General features: G+C 38.5%; 1 protein-coding gene across 1 annotated transcript in view; it reads left to right on the forward strand.

Moving 5' to 3' along the window:
• COX16 (cytochrome c oxidase assembly factor COX16) overlaps nucleotides 1-19013 on the forward strand; it is a 49208-nt gene that overhangs the window by 17182 nt on the left and 13013 nt on the right. The window contains exon 3 of the mRNA XM_080617921.1: nucleotides 16619-16681. Within this exon, the coding sequence (XP_080474047.1) occupies nucleotides 16619-16681 (63 nt within the window). The remainder of the gene's footprint in view (nucleotides 1-16618; nucleotides 16682-19013) is intronic.

Below are 19013 nucleotides of genomic sequence, written 5' to 3' on the forward strand. Positions count from 1 at the left end.
GTTTTACGTGCCTATGAACTCCACCTGGATAGGATTTCTGTGCCGCAGCAGAAGTTTGGTTTGTTTTTTTGGTTTATTTGGTTTACACCCCTCTTCCCTGGGGATAAAAAAAAAAAAAAGAAAGAAAAAAGTGTTACAGAATTAAATGTAATTTAACAGATTATTGTAAAGCTAGTATGGTTACTGAACAATGTCTTGTGTTTTTATATGTTACATAATTTTCTTCCTTTAAATAATGTATTTCATATGAGGTGAAGATTTAAAACCAAAATAACCTAACCCTTTGAATATGTCTGTAGCATTTAAAATGACACAAATAATGCTATTTTTTACTTATAGTTGTGGAAGTCAGCAGATTGTCCCTATCATTAAACATATTGCGAGCTACTGGTGCTAGATAGAGCTGCTTTACTGCAAGGTATCTTACTTATCTTATTTGAGGACCTGCATCTGTTAAATAGCAGTATTTGCTCTATTTGCAAAGCTATCAGAGATACTAAGAATTTAACTGAGATAGCAAACAGTATTACAGCAGGATGTAAAGGCCTGACCGAAAGTTGACTGATTTCACCATTTCAAGGAGTAATCTGGATAGGCCAAGTCATTGTGATTGGGTTGGACTGGCAAAGCCCACGGTGGTGTAGTTTGTTCTAATGACAACTAATGGACTTAATGCTATTGCTGCCAGCCCAGATCTTTCCATGGACTTACTTATCCTGTGTGTTCTGCAGGCTTTCTGCTTGAGTTTATTCCTCATGAATTTATACTCATTTTCTAGACTTCCTGCTGTGCCAACACTCCCTACTGATGCTAAGGTCAATTTTAATTAACACTGTTAGTATTCAAAATACTCTGGGTTATTCGTATTATTAGAGTTTAGTGAAATTTAAATAAATATCTGCCCCTATGTCTGTGTCTGAATTTATTTATATTTAATTTGACCAATGAATGGTGGGTGAGATAAACCTGTGCCTAACTTCATGTGCAGATGAGTTAGGTTTCTGGACACATATGTTAAAGTGGGATTTATTTTCTCTAGAAATGCCCATCTCTGTTCAGCTGACAGGAGGAGGAGCCTAAATGCAGACTTTATGCTTCAAGTCAAAAATTGAGATGGGTAGAATTAGGTGAGATGAGGCCTGCCGTAAGTGTTCTTTCCCTGGAGCTTTATTGGCAGTCTAGCAGATGGCTTGAAGGTAGAGAAGCTCTTACTTAATCCGTTGTTTGTGTCTGAGGAATTCTGTGATTCTGGAGAGTTTGGAATCATTTTAGTGTCACTGAACTTGGAAGAATAATTAACTCTTCTCATCTATCATTTTAGCATTTCTTTATTTATAAATATACGTTCATGTGTTTAATTGGTTTCAGTAAGCTAATTACACAAGCACAGTGTGGCAAGGGATTGATGTTGGTGATTATTGTTATCTTATTTATTTTTCCTTAAGCAGGTCAGGTTAGCACGAGTCTCAAGTCTAATGGAGGCAAAATTTGGCTAATTTTCTTGTGTCAGTAGATTTAGTTGATCTTCAAAGACTAAATTCATTAATGAGCTTGGTCCTAGGTCCTCCAAAAATTAAGAAAATAATACAGTGAAATGTTATTTGGTGCTTTAGAGAACGTGAGAGGCATACATTTATCATTGCTTACAGGAGAAAAAAAACCCCATCTTTGTTAGTTGTTTATGTAGTGAAGCACATTTTACTAAATTAAAGCGCAGACCTTGCTTTCAAGCATGGCCTGCTTTGTGGAGGGTTTTAGAATTGGATGTTAAGTGAGGCAGCCTGGCTCTTGATTGATGGCTAAGCAGGTGCCCTTTGTTTCTGTTGGCAGGGAAAATTTGGAACTTACTGCATCTTTTGACCATGGTTCAGAATCATCCAAGGTAGTAATTTCAGTCCTGCAATATGGCACAGAAATGAAAGGGTAGCAGAGCTTTTCATACTCTGTATTGTGGTGATACCAGATGTTCAGACATAAATTTTCTTTCTTGTTTCAGTTCAGTCCAGAGGGATTGTATGGAAATGAGCTCTTTATTCATGCTATTCTTGAAGATTTTGAGATTCAGCTGCTAGAATTGGGTTCATGTTTTTGCATTGATTTCAGCAAACACTAATGCATTTTGCTTTATCTCAGATGATTTCCCCACTTTGTTTCTAAGCAGCAGCTTACTGAATTTGCTGTGGTGTCAGACAGAGGTGTATGTTTTCATTTATCAGACATTGTTTCAGTTTAGTGCATTAACCACCATTTTTCTGTAAAAGATAAATACAGGGTCAGTCTGGGAATTCAGTAAGATTTTTATTTCCTCATTCTGAGGCTGACACTGTATGTGTGCTTTTGAATGATTTCCAGTGATTGGATCCACCTAGACCTACTGCTTATTGTCACCACAAACAGGTTAAAGCACTGTAGGACAGCCTGGAGATGATGTATTGCTTGTAATTGTCCTTTCATGCCATCTTGTATAATGTTTAAAAAAATGAGACCAAGGTTATCTAGCCTGTTCTGATGAAACCAGGAGACCTCTCAGTACCAGAAGACTTCAGTTAATACCCTGAAACAGCTATGGGCTCTCAAAATCACAATGTGGTTGTTAAAAGTTGGGACTGTCTCATGAAATCTGGATGGGATGATGTTAATAGTAATACAGAGATTATTTTGGTAATATGTGTGTTTATTGATGAAGAATTAAAGCTGTACTAATTTTTAACTTTGAAATATCTGTTTTTTAAATGGATCTTTAGTTTCAATCTTGTAATACTGTGCCAGCATAATTTTTTGGCAATGAATATGAAAGTATATTGTTAATGATACTGAGTTTGGCTACAGACGCTGAATAATAATAATGATGAAGTGGTTAGCTGAATCCTTGTCTAATTTTTTTTAATAAGTTTTTTTTATGAAGAAAAGCCCTTGCCTGTGAGTTTCCAGGTGTGCATGGTTACTGCTGTAGAAATTGTGAGGCTCTTCTGCCGTCTATGCTGTGATGTCATGCTATATCCTGTGTGTAAGGATACATTAATAAGCATAGTTCAGTCAAAAATGGCATGTATCTAAGAGGCAGGGAGTTCTTGTGCCTTTTATAAAGATTGGGAAAATTAACTTAAAGTTTCAGATTGAGAGTTTTGATTCTTAAAACTTCCATTCTGCAGCTACCTGGATGTGTGTTGCTTTTAGACTGAAGATCCTTTACGTACCTAAAATTCTGCTTTTGGCCAGGCTCTCTAGTACCATAGTTTTCATGGTGCTACATAGCTTGGCATCTGTTAAACACATAGAAAATCTTTTAGGCTCCATTACGTGGATGTTCTTCAATTTGTGTTAGCTGAGATGTGAGCTCTGGTAAACATGCTGTGAGTGCAACTTGTGAGGCTTCACACGAACTTCCTGTGACCCACTGGTTCAGACAGAGGATGTGGATGGGAGTTTCAAGGCACATGTCCTTTCTCTGGGAAACATTCAGTAACTGTAAATTTGTAGATTGCCGGGAGCTGCAGGCATTAACAGCTTTCCTTTTTAAAATTCATCTCAGTATGGAGTAATTAAGAAATTGGGAGAACGAGGGAGAAAATGTTATTGTGACTTAGTGGTTAGATTAGATACGTGAAGTAGGGGAAACGTGGGTTTTAATTCCTACGCCATTTAGAATTTCTGTATTTTTATGAAATGACTATTTGATGTTAAGCATCTTGAAGTAGGGTTCCATTTTGTGAGGGCATTGTTCTCTCTCTGAAACGAGGGATTTGTTCTTTTTCTTTAAAACGAACAAAGTGTGGTCTGCCTCACTCTGAGATGGCTGAAGACTAAGAATCCTAACTGGAAGGAGGTATCTTTTCAAATCTCAGGGTGAGTTGGCTAGTTCTTAAAAACTCTTCAATCTTTCCTCTTGTCTGTCTGTAGTTACTGCTGCTCTAATTGCTTCACAGTGTGTGTCCTCTTTCTAAGCATCTCAATCTTCTCTTGACCTTTTTTTTTTAATTCCAGAAGTCTAATTCAGGCTGTGGATTTTGCTACATAACGAGGTGTTAGATCTCTGCAAATCTAGTTCTAAATCTTCAGGTGTGTGTACTAATGTGTGTGCCAAGTGCTATTTGCCTATTTTGAATTTGCTTTCTTACATGCATATGCAGTTATGGATGCCCTAAAAGATTGCATTAGAATGAGTAGTTGATGTGAGGGCTCTCATGTTTATGGCTGGGAAATACAGGACAGAATATGGATCCTATCTGGCAGATCTTACTTGGGGGTACTCAGTAAAGGGAACATGCTAGGTATGTTCTGCACATAAGGTAACTCTTTGTGTGTTCAGATGCACAAAAGTCCCAGTGGATTTACATTGTTCAGGATTTCCAAACGTCAAGCAGCCACATTAAAGCTACCACCTGACTGTGCTGCCCACCATCTGGAAATTCCAGGCACATGGCCAAATTTGTCTTTTTTAAATTACTTATTTATTTATTTTTTTTGCCAGGACAAGATTTCTGTGTTGAAAAAAAGGGCTGCGATTGGATGAACCTGGACATATGGCAGCTTTACCTGAGATTATTGAGCTTCTCTGTGATGAAATACAAAATGAAGTGCAAGTATTAAGAGTTCCTTGTTTTAAAAAGGAGCCATTTTTCCATTTCATAATTCTTGATGGGGTTTCTGTTGTCAAGATCAGATTCAGATGGAGAGAAGGTTATTAACCGGAGAAACTCATTCTGCCGCCACTGCAAGTGGAACTAATTTAAGTACATGAAATGTTGACAGCTCTCAGATTTTTACATTTTATATACTATCAAGAATTCATTTTGGTTCCTCTAAATCCTGTCACATTGCCACAATTAATTGCTGGTATTTTTGCCTTGCAATTGAAGTGATTACAAGTGTGTAATTTAGCTTCAGGCAGCTTTTTAGCCAAAACATAATTTAATATCCAGCGGTTTTTCTCCTCACCTCCCTCAAGCACCAGAAACCATCTAGCTTTCCAGACTCATCTCATGAAGCCAATGGCCATGGTGTCAGCAGAGTGAAGCTCAAAAGGAAGTTCTGGAGTCTCAGTTCTTAGGTCACGATTTTCTGCACTTTCTGGACTTGGAGAAGTCTACAAGTCTACTATAGTTTTTACCAAGAAAGTGTTGAATACCATTTACCCAGGAGTGTTTCCTTTCTAAGGTGCAATTTCTATTTAAATGGACCTTCGCTGTCTTCTCCTTTGTGTTTTGAGGCTAGAAAGACTTGAGTCGACTTGTTCTGTTGCAAACTTCAGCTATGCAGCAGTCTGAAATAGCACAGCCCAAACTTTTATCTGGAGTATGATCACTAATGAGAAAGGAAAATGCGTAATCTGTTTCTCTTCAAATATCTGTCACTGCAGAAAGCATTTATAGGTTTGCTTGTGATTCAATAGGTGATACATTTTCCCCAGAGTCAGCACTGAACCTCCTGTATGTTGTCAGGCAGTGCTTAACTGCCTTATCTCGATGAGGCATAAAAATGAGACTTTGCCTTTAGAAACTTAATGAGTACTGAAATTAATGTTGTAGCTGGTACAACATCATGTCTTGCCTCCCTGGAGTGCAGCTTGAGGAGGGTAGAAGGTATCTGAGATAGTATGTTGTCCCTATATGTCCATATATGGCAGCTATGGGGTCAAGAAATTCACGAGCTCTGTCTAACGGTCCCTCACTTCTGCATAGTCTTCTCAAAGACTATGTGTACTGTTTATAAAGCCTACCAGGCTCTGGGATGACTCAGAGCAGGAGGCTAATTTAGGTATTCCCAGAGGAATCTCTCTTTTTTTCATTGATTACAGAAAGAATGTAGGGATACAAGATTTCTGGATACTGCGTAGGGAAGAGAGATGACTTGTCTTATCAATACCTAAAATGTATGAATTAAAATATTTTGCATTCATAATTCCCAGTGAATGTAATAGAATTGTTTTGTTAATATTGGATGTTTAGCCCTTATAAGTACATTTGGCATGATAGGAAAAAAAGTAACTTTGCTACTAATGTTTTAAATTTAATTACACCACATCTTGTAACTTTTTCTAATGTACTGATCAGAATGTCTGGATCTTTGGAACATAAACATGTTGTTTATTAAAATAGTGGCAAAATATCTTTCAAAAGAAAATAGTGCATGATGTATAATCATGTTGGAAATTGTAGCAATAGAAAATACAGATAATTCTGAAGATTAAAAGCTTTCTGTAAGTGCAAAGTATTAGAATAGGCTTTTTTCTTTTTACTGTAGAACTTCACTAGATGTCAGTGTGGAAAGATTTTTACTTAAATGCTATGTGAACTGTATGATGAAAAGTGTTAATTCCTTTAAGACATGCAGATTTAGGATGGCAGTTATTAGAATTTGGTAGTTGGGGAGTTCTCAATACATAACCTGTAGAAGTGCAGTTTCAGAACAATGAAAGCAATTTTGGTAAGTTACACTGAATTCTGATAATTGTTTCTGTTCAAACAGACATAAAAACATCAAAGCAAGTTTCAGTGCTTACTGAAAGTTTGGAGGTTTGTATTATAAATAGAAACTAAATTTTAAAACATAATTAACAATTTTTAGCGTTAACAAACCAGCAGACTTTTCGGTTTGGCTTTACACTGTTGATTATTTTGAGCCAGCAGAAATGTTAATGTATATTTTCTTGCTGTTGTTTTGTGAAATCTGGGCTTGTTTGCATGAGGATAGCAAGTATATTTTCACGTGGTTCAAGACAGGCCTTAGGCATTAACGTATACTTTTAGAAAAGAAAAAAATGCATAAACATTTACATATGTTTATGTTTGATTCAGGAAAGCATTCCTAACCTCTACACGTGCTTGTGCATTCTTTTAGCTGTGTTACGTATTCATATGATGTTTGAAGGATCAGAGTAGCTCTGTTCTTACATGAGAAGGTTGGTTGTTGCAATTTTTGGAAGTTTGGGTTTTTGTGGGGGGTTTTATAGAATCATAGAATAGTTAGGGTTGGAAAGGACCTTAAGATCATCTAGTTCCAACCCCCCTGCCATGGGCAAGGACACCTCACACTAAACCATGCCACCCAAGGCCTCATGCAACCTGGCCTTGAACACCGCCAAGGATGGAGCATTCACAACTTCCTTGGGCAACCCATTCCAGTGCCTCACCACCTTCTCAGTAAAGAATTTCTTTCTTATATCCAATCTAAACTTCCCCTGTTTAATTTTGAACCCGTTAGCCCTTGTCCTGTCACTACAGTCCCTGATGAAGAGTCCCTCCCCAGCATCCTTGTAGGCCCCCTTCAGATACTGGAAGGCTGCTAGGAGGTCTCCACGCAGCCTTCTCTTCTCCAGGCTGAACAGCCCCAACTTTCTCAGCCTATCTTCATATGGGAGGTGCTCCACTCCCCTGATCATCCTTGTGGCCCTCCTCTAGACTTGTTCCAACAGTTCCATGTCCTTTTTATGTTGAGGACACCAGAACTGCACACAATACTCCAAGTGAGGTCTCACGAGAGCAGAGTAGAGGGGCAGGATCACCTCCTTCGACCTGCTGGTCACGCTCCTTTTGATGCAGCCCAGGATACGGTTGGCTTTCTGGGCTGCAAGCACACACTGAAGCTGGCTCATGTTCATTTTCTCATTGACCAACACCCCCAAGTCCTTCTCCGCAGGGCTGTTCTGAATCTCTTCTCTGCCCAACCTGTAGCCGTGCCTGGGATTGCTCTGACCCAGGTGTAGGACCTTGCACTTGGCATGGTTGAACTTCATAAGGTTGGCATCAGCCCACCTCTCAAGCGTGTCGAGGTCCCTCTGGATGGCATCCCTTCCCTCCGGCATATCAACCGAACCACACAGCTTGGTGTCATCGGCAAACTTGCTGAGGGCGCACTCAATCCCACTGTCCCTGTCACCGACAAAGATGTTGAACAAGACCGGTCCCAACACCGATCCCTGAGGGACACCACTCGTTACCGGTCTCTAGCCGGACATCAAGCCATTGACCACAACTCTGCATGCGGCCATCCAGCCAGTTCTTTATCCTCCAAGTGGTCCACCCATCAAATTGATGTCTCTCCAATTTAGAGACAAGGATGTCGTGTGGGACAGTGTTGAAGGCTTTGCACAAATCCAGGTAGATGATGTTTTTTATTGAAGCTTCAGTGCATTCACTGAAACTTTAAGGTTTGGTCTCCTATGAAGTAGTTAGACTTTTCACTTTAAATGTGTTCCTGATACACCAAGGAAAAGATAGTGGTTTAGATATTGTATGGTGCCTTTGGTTGTGCTCTCTTGTTAAAGTGAGCTGCTGCCAGGATTAATTTACCAAGATGAGCCTAATTGAACAATCAGTGCACAGGTATTTCTGCTGAAGCACAGAACTAAAGAGTACACCCTCTCCAATCCTCTTCTGTCTGCTAGTACAGCAACGAAAACAAGAGGAACACAGACTGCTTGCATGATGGCTTAAAATGCCAGTTTATGATCTCCATCTGGAAGTTACTTGCTTTTAACAGAAACTTAAGTGACTTTCTGTTTTTTAGAGTTACCACAAAGAGGCTAATTTTGTCCAGTTAGCATGTGAGTAAGCGAGTGATAAGGAGAAGCTTAAACTATATTTGCACTAATGTTCCAGCTTTAACTTGTATAGTAGATACATAGCCATTGAAAAGCAATATTTTAAAAATATGATAAAGAATGTTGACTCTGCAGGAGTTGCATCTAAAAGGTGTATTTTGTCTTTATTTTTTTCTAGCTATTAAGTATCTTCCATTTAGAGGCAAAAGGTGGGGTTTCTTTGTTTGTATGGTTTGGGTTTTTTTTACCTAAATACTGGTCTCAAACACACTCTGTGTGAGTCCTTAGATACATCTTTCAGTAGCATGTCCATTACTCCCAGAAAGTTGGTGCACATGAGACCAATTAATCCTGTAATTTAGATACAGCAAATAATTACTTGGTAAATACTCAAGAACTCTTAACAAGTTTCTTTTGTATATAGTATAGCTTTTATTCAAAGTAAAAGCTTTTGCTTTTGCAAAAAAGATTACATGTTTCTGAATGCAGGAGTTCAATGTTTTGCACGTTATCATACAGTAAAAGTTAGGGTTGGAAGTGACCTGAAAGATCATCCAGTTCCAACCCTCCTGCCATGGGTCAGGTGTATTGCTCAAAGCCCCATCCAAACTGCCCTTGAACACTTCCAGGGATTAGACCTGGACTTCCCTCTTGCATACATTGGTTAATGCTGTACTGATAATAACTAAATAACATGCTGATGGGTTAACTGAAATATGTAGAAAATGCGTTTGAAAATGTGGATGTCAAATATGTGTATTAACAGCAGACAAATTGTACAGAATTTTCAGAGGTTTATCTTCCAAAGAGATCACATGTAAGTTAAATTATGATAAAACCAGTATTTCAGAACTTGAAGTCTTCTAGTAGATTTCATTAATTTTTCATGAATTGTACCTACACAACTTTGAGGAGAAGAAAAGGAATTTTTTAAGTACTGCTTTATGTAACATTTCCTTTTTCTGCACTGATACCTTAAGAGTGTTTCGTTTATGCCCTGTACTTCACGATGTTTAAGTGGCTGTAGCAGGACAGGCATAGCATATTAAAGAGACTTTACAAAGGCACCTTGAGAAGTTGTATTTTAATGTTTTTGAAATAGGCAGCTTATTCCTCTTGCTGTTTTCTCTATCAGGGTTTTTGTGATGGCTGACTCAGCAAATTCAACAACTCTTGTTCCAGCTTAAGAATCACATTTTTTGTGACCAGCAGTCCACATTTTGGCCCACAGGAAGGAATGTGCTGTTGTCTTACTTTTCACTTCTTTCTGTGATGATAAATAAATGCATAGAATTCTCTCACCAACTTTTGTCTTTCTTCCATAGTTTATACCTGTGGCTGGCATACTCCAGCCATTTCACCTGGGAGGTCCTATACTCCTATACTTCTTTTTTTGGAAGAAAGTAGAAAGGAGATTGGGAGACATTGCACAGATACTTAGCATGTTCCTCTCTTTGTGCTGTTGGATTGTGGGGAAAAAAAGACGTAGCAAAGCCCAGGAATGCCAGCTTTGAGATCCTGTATTGGAGAGCTCTGCCATTATGACTTTGAGGGAAGAGGTGTGGTTGGGTCTATACTTGGAACTGGTTCATCTTTATGCATGCAGCAAAATTTGCTTTTCCTTGCCAGGGTCCTTTTGGAAGCACCAAGGGTCTTCCTGTTGGTTCCAGACTTGCGGGTTATTTTTTTTTGTCTACTGAAATACTTTATACTGGAAGGAACAAATTTTGCACTGAATTTTACTGTGAAATTAAATTAATGCTAGCTTACTCAGAGCTGAGGTTTAAGGCTCTGATTTGTATTTTATAAATCAAACAAATCAAAATTGTGCACCTGCAAATCAAGCTGGATGCAAATGCATACACATCATTGATTAAATGCCTGAGTACTTTCTTCTTAGAACTGAAAGCTATAAAACTTCTGTTAGTTTTGATGACATTATATATGAGAAATTTAGAAATGCTTAAGTGCTTGCTGAAGTATGGGATCATCATACTGGCTTTTTTTATGCAATTAGCTTAATTGCATTTTCCATGGCAGTATCATGTGAAAATGTATGGTCCAGAGTTTGGGATTGTAGGTCTTTTATTTTTGGTCTGTCTGGAAGCAAATAAAAGATTTGGATTTTAGGAGATGACTGGTGCACGGTGTACTGTAACTCTGGGAACTGCTGCTATAGTAAGATTTTGTATTGCTCCTTTGGAAATGTCTGCATTGTTTTATGTCAGAGACTGGGTTGATTTTTTTGTTTGTTTAACTCTCGGTATTCTATGCAGATATTAGGAAACAAAAGGACACAAAAGCCAGGTTTTGCACATAGTCTCAGCTGTCTCCCCTGTGTTAAGAAGCATTCGTGTCCAAGTATAAGCAGTTTAGAATAATAGAATGGTTTGGGTTCGAAGGGACCTTAAAGATCATCCAGTTCCAAACCCCCTGCCATGGGCAGGGACACCTTCCACTAGACCAGGTTGCTCAAAGCCCTGTCCAAACTGGCCTTGAACGGTGCCAGGGATGTGGCAGCCACAGCTTCTCTGGGCAACCTGTAGCAGGGCCTCACCACCCTCACAGTGAAAAACACTCACCTGAGTGTTTTTAATGTATTAAATGTTATAAATAACATAGTCAAAGGATCTTGTAAATGAAGTTGCACAACTTGGTATGTTTTGCCTTGCCCTTCTCTGTTGCCAAAAAGTGTATGCCAAGAGTTTGGCATAAGTACAACTTTTGTTGTACTTTACAGTCTTTACAAGCTTTGTTTCTTTAATTCCTTAAGTAGAATGGTGATCAGCCTTGCTGTGGTTTACACTGCACTTCCTGAGTCCTGGGGTTTATCCTCTCTTGTCTACAGCTTCTCTTTCTGCTCAGAGACCACAATTTGCAATATTTATGACAGACTTTTGTAACAATTTATGGGAGTCTTTTCTTGTCGAGGAAGATAAAAGCTGACTGATCCATGCAAGATTGCTGATTTTCCATTTAGGGGAGTTAGGCATATGTTAAATGTTTTCGAAGATTTTCTTTTGGGAAAGCTAGACCCGGTGGTTCTAATTTACTCTTAAGTTTAAAGAATGGGTGGGGAGAGTAAAATGAAGAATTTCATATAAACAGTCATTTTGTGGACTCTCTGTGCTGTGGATGCTGCAGCAGAATTGTGTCCCATCTTTTATGCTAGTGTGAGCAGATGACAATAAAGTAAACCAAGGTTAATTCACGCTCATTGCATTCAAGCCATTGTCTTTCCCCATTTCCAGAGTAAAAGTTAAAATCTTTTTCAATGGGATATTCTTTTTGTGGAGAATAGGATAGGAAAGGATACTCATGTTTTAGAAAAATAACTAGTTTTAGTGTAGAAACATCTTCTACTGCCTTCTGGAAATGCTTGCTGGAGGGAAAGTTTTCTAAGACTTTGGCACGCAAATATTTGGTCAGTACATGCCAGTCTCTGGATACCAATTTACTGCAGTGACTTCTGTGAGAGGAGACTGGTAAAAGCACAGTCCTCTTCTCATGACATGGTTTTCTCCTGACAGTTTTTTTGTGTAGTAATTGAACCCTTAATTTTAGAAGATACAGTGTATTGGAGACTTGATTGGTGCTAAACCCCATGGTCACAAATAGTAAGTGGACAAATAAATAATAATGGTTATATCTGAGAGAGACTGCTTGTGAAAGGTGGCTATTTAAGTTAGAGATGCAGGCATACACGTATTGTGGACAACTGGGGTGCTACCCTGAAAATTAGAATATGAATCGACTCTGAATGCTGAACAGGAGTGACACTACTAGTCTGCTTTGCATTCCCCTGGTTCACAGAATGGTTGAGGTTGGAAGAGACGTTTAAAGATCATCCAGTCCAACCCCCGTTGCAATGAGCAGGGACATCTTCAGTTAGATCACGTTGCTGAGAACCGCATCCAGTCTGGCCTTGAATGTCTCCAAGGACAGCGCATCCACCACCTCTCTGGGCAACCTGTGCCAGTGTTTTACCACCCTCATTGCGAAAAATATCTTCCTTCTATCTAGATTAAATCTTTTGTAGTTTGAAACTTTTACCCCTTGTCCTATCGCAACTGGCTCTACTAAAAATTCTGTCTCCATCTTCCTGATAAAGCCCTCTAAGTAAAGACTTGAAAAATGATATTTACAGAATTGGATTTGAAGCCTTGTAGTCACCATCTCATGAAAGCTGTCTGAATATTTGCATCAAGTATTTCAGTAAGAACTTTAACATGAAGTTACGCTGTAATTATAATTCTACACATCTGTCCTGGGTTCAGCAGTAGCAGTCAGTTTTTCTCCTTCTTAGTAGCTGTTGCAGCACTGTGTTTTTGACTTTTGGCCTGGGAACAAAGCTGGTAACACAGATGTTTAGACTGACCAAGGACTTTGTGAGTCTCATGCATGGAGAAGCCAGGAGGAAGCAGGGACAGGACACCTGACCCAAACTAGCCAAAGAGGTATTCCATACCACAGCACGTCATGCCCAGGAGGTAGAACAGAGAGTCCCCGGAAGGGCTAGATCACTGCAGGGTGAGGGTGAGGTACCGGTTGGTGAGCGGTTGTATTCTCTTCCTTGTTATTTCCTTTATCATTATTACTATTAGTGGTAGCAGTAGTGATTTGTGTTATACCTTAGTTATTAAACTGTTCTTATCTCAACCTGTGGGAGTTGCATTCTTTTGATTCTCCTCCCCGTCCCTCCAGAAGTGGAGGGAAGAAAGGTGGGGGGGGGGAAGTGGACTTCGTGGTTCTGATTTATGGCCTGGGCTTAAACCACGACAACATCTTTGAATTCCATATTTAGAAACAAAGCTTGACTGTAAATGGACTTCAAGGAGAATCAGATTTTGCCTGACAAGAATGAGTCCGCTAGCGTAAAGGGATATTTTTTTCCTGTTCCTTCCTGCCTCCTAGATAATGGTGCAGAGGACACTGCCAGGCTGCTTTGGCATTTGGACTTTTTCTGCTCCTCGTATCGTATTTACTAATAGAGATTTGTATTCATAATTTAGCTGATGATTCATTTACCAGTACTTAGCTGAATACTTCTAGCTCATTTGGCAGCATGTGTGTTGGCATAGCAGTCATCATGGAAGCAAAATGTATGTGTTTTTATTTGGATCTTGTGGCAGATGTGTAGTACAAAGGAGCTACTGCTTTGGCATGGGCACTTTATTGGCTCTGCCCCCATTTTAAGTGTTCCCTAGTTATGATCTGTGATCGTGGCTCATGTTGATATTTATCTGCCTTTTATGAATGAAAATAGCACCATTCTGCTTGGTTTCTTTTGTTCTTGTGATGTTGCAAAAATAGTGCAACATCATACAAACACTGTGGAAACAGGACTTTATAATACACTTCTTCTCAACTGCCATCTTGCTTCTGAAAATGGTAACCTGTCTGTTTCCATTTGGCAACTGCAAAACAGGGTTTTGCAATCAAGGCTTTAGAACGTGCAGATAACTCAATTTCTGTGTGGAGTCAAGTATGTTTAAATTATACTACGTGGGTAAGTATGAAGGGAGCAATACAGGTAAAGGTAAGAGAAGGTAAAGATGAAGAAATGCACACTTGTGTGCATCTGTCCCCTTTGATTTTGTTTTTTTTGTGGAACTTCGAGCAAAATAGTATGTTCTGCAAAGTGGACTTTAAGTCTTTCATGTACCTGTATGCTAAATATTAAAAGCTTGACAAGATGTGGGTATAGTTTGCCCTCAAAACAGGGTTTAATGAGCCTTTTTTGTTAAGTTAATTTTCTGAATAAAATTCCTGGTTCTGAAGAAGCAGCAGCTTCTCTTCATCTCTTGTTTACAAGATAACTTTTTCCTGAGAAATTTCAATTAGCCTCTTTTATTCCTGCATTTTTGTCAATATTAAAGCTACAGCATCAAAAGTTATGAGTGTTGGGGTGCTGTGTCTCAGTTTTAGCTATCTTCTGCCTTTGTGAGGCAATAGAGAAAGAAGACACAAGGAAGTCAGAGGACACGGGGGCCTGGGAGGAGAAGCAGCAGTAGATTGCTTGTTTCCCTTTACCTTGCAGAAATGTGGTCATGCAAGAGAACTAAAAATTGTTAAAATAAAACTTGATAGTAGGGATATTGAGCTGTCTTTGTAAGATAAATTCTGGCTGGGGTTAATTAACTAAAAATGCTGCTCCAACTATGTTATCTTGGGTGCTTTATTATTAAATGAAGGGAAAAGGTACGAAGAAATAAAATTCTCTTGCTTCTTTACTTCTGGAGCATTTATTTCCCCTTGCCCATATGTGTATTGCGAGAACAGCAAGCATAAGAAATAATGTTTGCATTTAGTTCTGAATACAGTGAGGTCCGTGATCACTCTTATCTCTGTGAAAGCAAGCTCCAAAGCCTGTCTGGCTGCCCAAAGAGTTTGGATTTCTGCACATGTGATGGATGGGTTTGTTGTTCTAATGAAGCATGGCTGTTGTTGAGGTCATGGTCACAGGAGTGAGGCAATCCATCTTTAATGAGGGGCAGTTCTATGGAAGCCTTGAATGCCAAGGCAGAGAAATAGCATTTAATTTTTTATCTGATGTTGAGGGCCAGTACAGAGACAGTGCCTTGTTTTATACAGCTTTTTTAATTACAAAGAAGGTGGGAGCTGTATCCTGTACAAACTCTAACCATTTTAGATGTTTTGGCTTCGTTCCCATATGTAAAGAGTCTGGAAGTTGCAAATACATATATTTCTATGGCTAGATTTGCAATGAGATAGGGAAATCAAACCTCTGGCCATGCACAGATGGTGTTAGACTTGCCTGTCTGAGCATCCTTAGGAACTGAGGTCTCACAGGCTGCATACTAACTAGTAGGTAGTAACTGTAATCAAGAGGAACATTATGGCTTAGGGAAATTCTTCTTCAGAGCAGTATTAATACAGATAGTATAGGTGTGGATTTCAAGTACCTCTGAGGATGAGGAGCTTGTGTTGGGGCACAATCTGAAAATGGGTCTTCTCATCAACCAGGCAAATTCTATATCAGGTGCTACCTCCTTTTTCTTTTCTAGACTGCTTATAGACATTTCAGGTTGGTTGTGTTGAGGGTAACTGTGCCATTTTCATTCGTATCAAGAAGCAGCAAGTGAAGAGTAATAACTTTTCTTCACTGAGCTAGTTATAGTTAGACTAGTGTACCAGGGATGTAGAACTAAACACATTACCAGTCTCCTTACACATCTGGTTTGTTTAACACTGTTTGTATTTAAGGTCTGAAAACCTTGGTTGTATTTAAGGTCTGAAAATGAGAATGTTTTTTCATGGTAGATTTATTTGATATTTTAAGTGATTAGCCTACAGACTATGTCTGAATACTGCGTACACGGCTGATGTCTGAGGAGAACATAAAATGTGTTCTCTAAGCACAAAGAATGCTAATTATCTTTTTCTCCTTTGCTTTTATTCTTAGGCCTGTGGGAGACAGATGTTACTTAGCAAAGGGAGGGATGAACATAACTTATTTTGGGCTCTGGAGAAGTTAAAACGTGGAATGCGTCTGCTGTGGTTCACTGGCATGTCTGTTCTTGCATTTGTTCCTTGAACAAATTTCTCTGACAGGTGGCAGGTATTGCTTTCATTGTCGGTACAGAATCAAAACTAAGAAAGAGCTGTGTGTTTCCGAGAAAATTGGACGTTTGACTCATGCTAAGACTTTGAAAACCAGAATATATTGTATACCTACTCGCTGAACACAATGTTCAGGAGGAAAATATGTAATGTGATAAGAATTTTCTCTTTCTTGACTTGTTTCATTTAAGGCTTTCTTTAGTTTCACATTTTCTAACTGAAGAGTTACACTGTTAAGTATCTGAGGTGATACAAGTACAGGGCTAATTTCAAGTGTGCTTCTTTTTTGGTTTGAAGAGTTTGGCTGTTGACCTGTCTCATCCTGGTACATGAACAAATAGCCCATAAACTCATTTAAAGGAGAGGAGGGTTTGCTTGTACAATATTTAGTTTATTTGAGGTTAAGGATTCTTAAAAAAAAAAAAAAAAAAAAAACAGAAAAAAGAATTCGTTAAAGCAAACATTTTTGCTGTATTTTTGTTTGTCTTGCAGGTTGATCCAGCTTTGAAAGAAAAATTAAAACAGAACACTGTGACACTGGAATCTGAATATGAGGTAAAATAAATTTGTTGCTTGGGGCTCGTAACCTTGGCTACCCTTGATAACCCTGGCCGCTGGTGGGTTGTATCTGTCCCTAACTAAAATTAGATCAGCCATCTGCCTTTGACTCACTGATGTCCAGTAAAAACAAGGTTTTATGTAAAGAAAGGGTTTTGAACATGCAGTGCGTCTTTCTGAACACAGCTTTACTTTGATGTCCGGGTACCAAGTACAGCAGTGCAAATAAATTCCACTACTTCTGTGGTTAACTAGTCTATAAATGTAGGGCTGATGTTGGCCTTAGATGGAATGTGTGTACATATATGTAAACACTTGTACTGCATGAGGTTTTGATGGTCTTTAGACCAGATTACAGAACAATGTGCTTGATGTGCTTTCTGTTATTTCTTGCTTCAGAAACTTAATGTGTGTCTTTCGAAAAACTGCCATTCGTTTTTCAGTATTTCAGAAAATTTAATAGAGAAATATTTCACTCTTTCCTCAATGATTCATTTTCTTCAAATATTACTGAGCTCAAAAATGGCTGTTTTAGCCTATTTAATATCCAGAGTTTCATAGATCTTCAGGCCTAAATAAAGACATGTTAGGAAAATGAGAAAAAGTCTCTCTTTATCCAGAAACAAAGGATAAAGCTATTTAAGATATTTTTTTATGTCTTGAAATTAGTTGGATAAAATGTCCAGCTAATGTTTTATCTATCTCTGTGGTCCGTGTGCTGAACACAGGGTTTCTTTTTCTTTCCATACCACATTCCTATAACAAGCCTTTGAAGAGCTTGATTGCACCCATAGCTCTCATATATAGGTGTCCAAGTGGCCGTACATGGTCTTGCTAATAAAAACTTTCTTTGTTATTACTCTTTTTTTATTTTTCTGAAATAAAAATAACTTTTGTATTTTCACATGCCTAATTTCACAGAACATCTGCCTACCTGCCAGGTTTGTGGCAGTGTTTTACCACTATTGTAAACAGTTTTGGGCCCTTACACCAAGAACTGTAGTTTATGATGTATAAAAAGGGAATAAAAAGATCTGTGTAGGGAATAAAAAGATTTGATCCCTGAGTACATATGGAGAGCTCCAGTGGAAACTCAGAAAATACAAATCCATTAAGTTCTGATTGCCTCTGGGATTATTGTGTCTCTTACTTTCCATAGAATATACTATAAGGCTGCTCTGATTTATTTATGTGGAAGAACCACAAGCAGTAAAAAGAACCACATATATCTGTTTAACTCAATACCTAACCTCAAAATCAACTGATCTGTATTCAGATATGACTTGCTTGCTCTCCAGAAGTAAATAGCTGAAGGATAATATTTAACTGGCTGTAATTGCATTATCTTTATAGATAAATCAATGGTAATAAAATACAACTGGCATAATGACATATTACAAGCTTGCTTGGGTAATGAGGCTCCTTCCTGATGGACAGAAATGACAGAAGCAATCTTTTTATTTTTTTTTCTTAATCTAAACTGCAGAGAGTTCCCAGGCTGAAATTTTTCCAAAGTAGTGTTTGGATGTTATAGAGGGCACAGAAGTTCAACAAAACTTTGCAGTTCAACAAAAACTGGCATTTCAACATGATGAAAATAGATTCAGATTATTGTTTTGAACTCTGTTCTCAATAGATGCTTTACTGTGGGCACCAACTTGCAAGCACATTTCATGCTTCATACCAGCAGGCTCCGCACCGAGTATGTGGCAATTTTATTCAATGTTACCTCTATATTCTGGTGGGCAAAATCTAGCCAATCACAGAGTTACAGCTGACATTTAGGAAAGCAGGATTCCGTGGACCCTATGTGTTCAAGGCTAGGAGGTCTTGGCTGGGGTTTTTCCCCATTTATTTTTTACTTGTCCAAAATGCAGCTCTTAAGAACATCTTCTGATTCTGTATATAGGTCACACTGGAGGTTTACACTGATGGCTGCTACTAAATAGGGCATGATAAGAGATCAGGGTCAGTTAAAAAAAAAAAAAAAAGTTACTGTAAAGCCTTATTTTACAGTATTATTAGCATTATATCTGTAGCTGTTACTGAGGATACCAAGCCAGCTCTTCTGAAGCATGGTTGCCTGATGCATGCAAATGTCTATTGGCCTTCCCTAAGACTTTTATAAATAACTTATTATCCTTATAGAAATGTACATATTGAATACGTACTGAATTCTTTTAGAAAGTCATAATTTCTGCTGCAAACATAAGCCTTTATGTGCGTATTGCAAAACTTACACAGGGGGAGTTTAGGTTAGATATTTTGGGAAGAATTTTTTTACTGTGAAGGTGGTGAGGCCCTGGAATGGGTTGCCCAGAGAAGCTGT

This window comes from Psittacula echo (assembly GCF_963264785.1).
Source record: "Psittacula echo genome assembly, chromosome: 5".
Classification (NCBI taxonomy): domain Eukaryota; kingdom Metazoa; phylum Chordata; class Aves; order Psittaciformes; family Psittacidae; genus Psittacula; species Psittacula echo.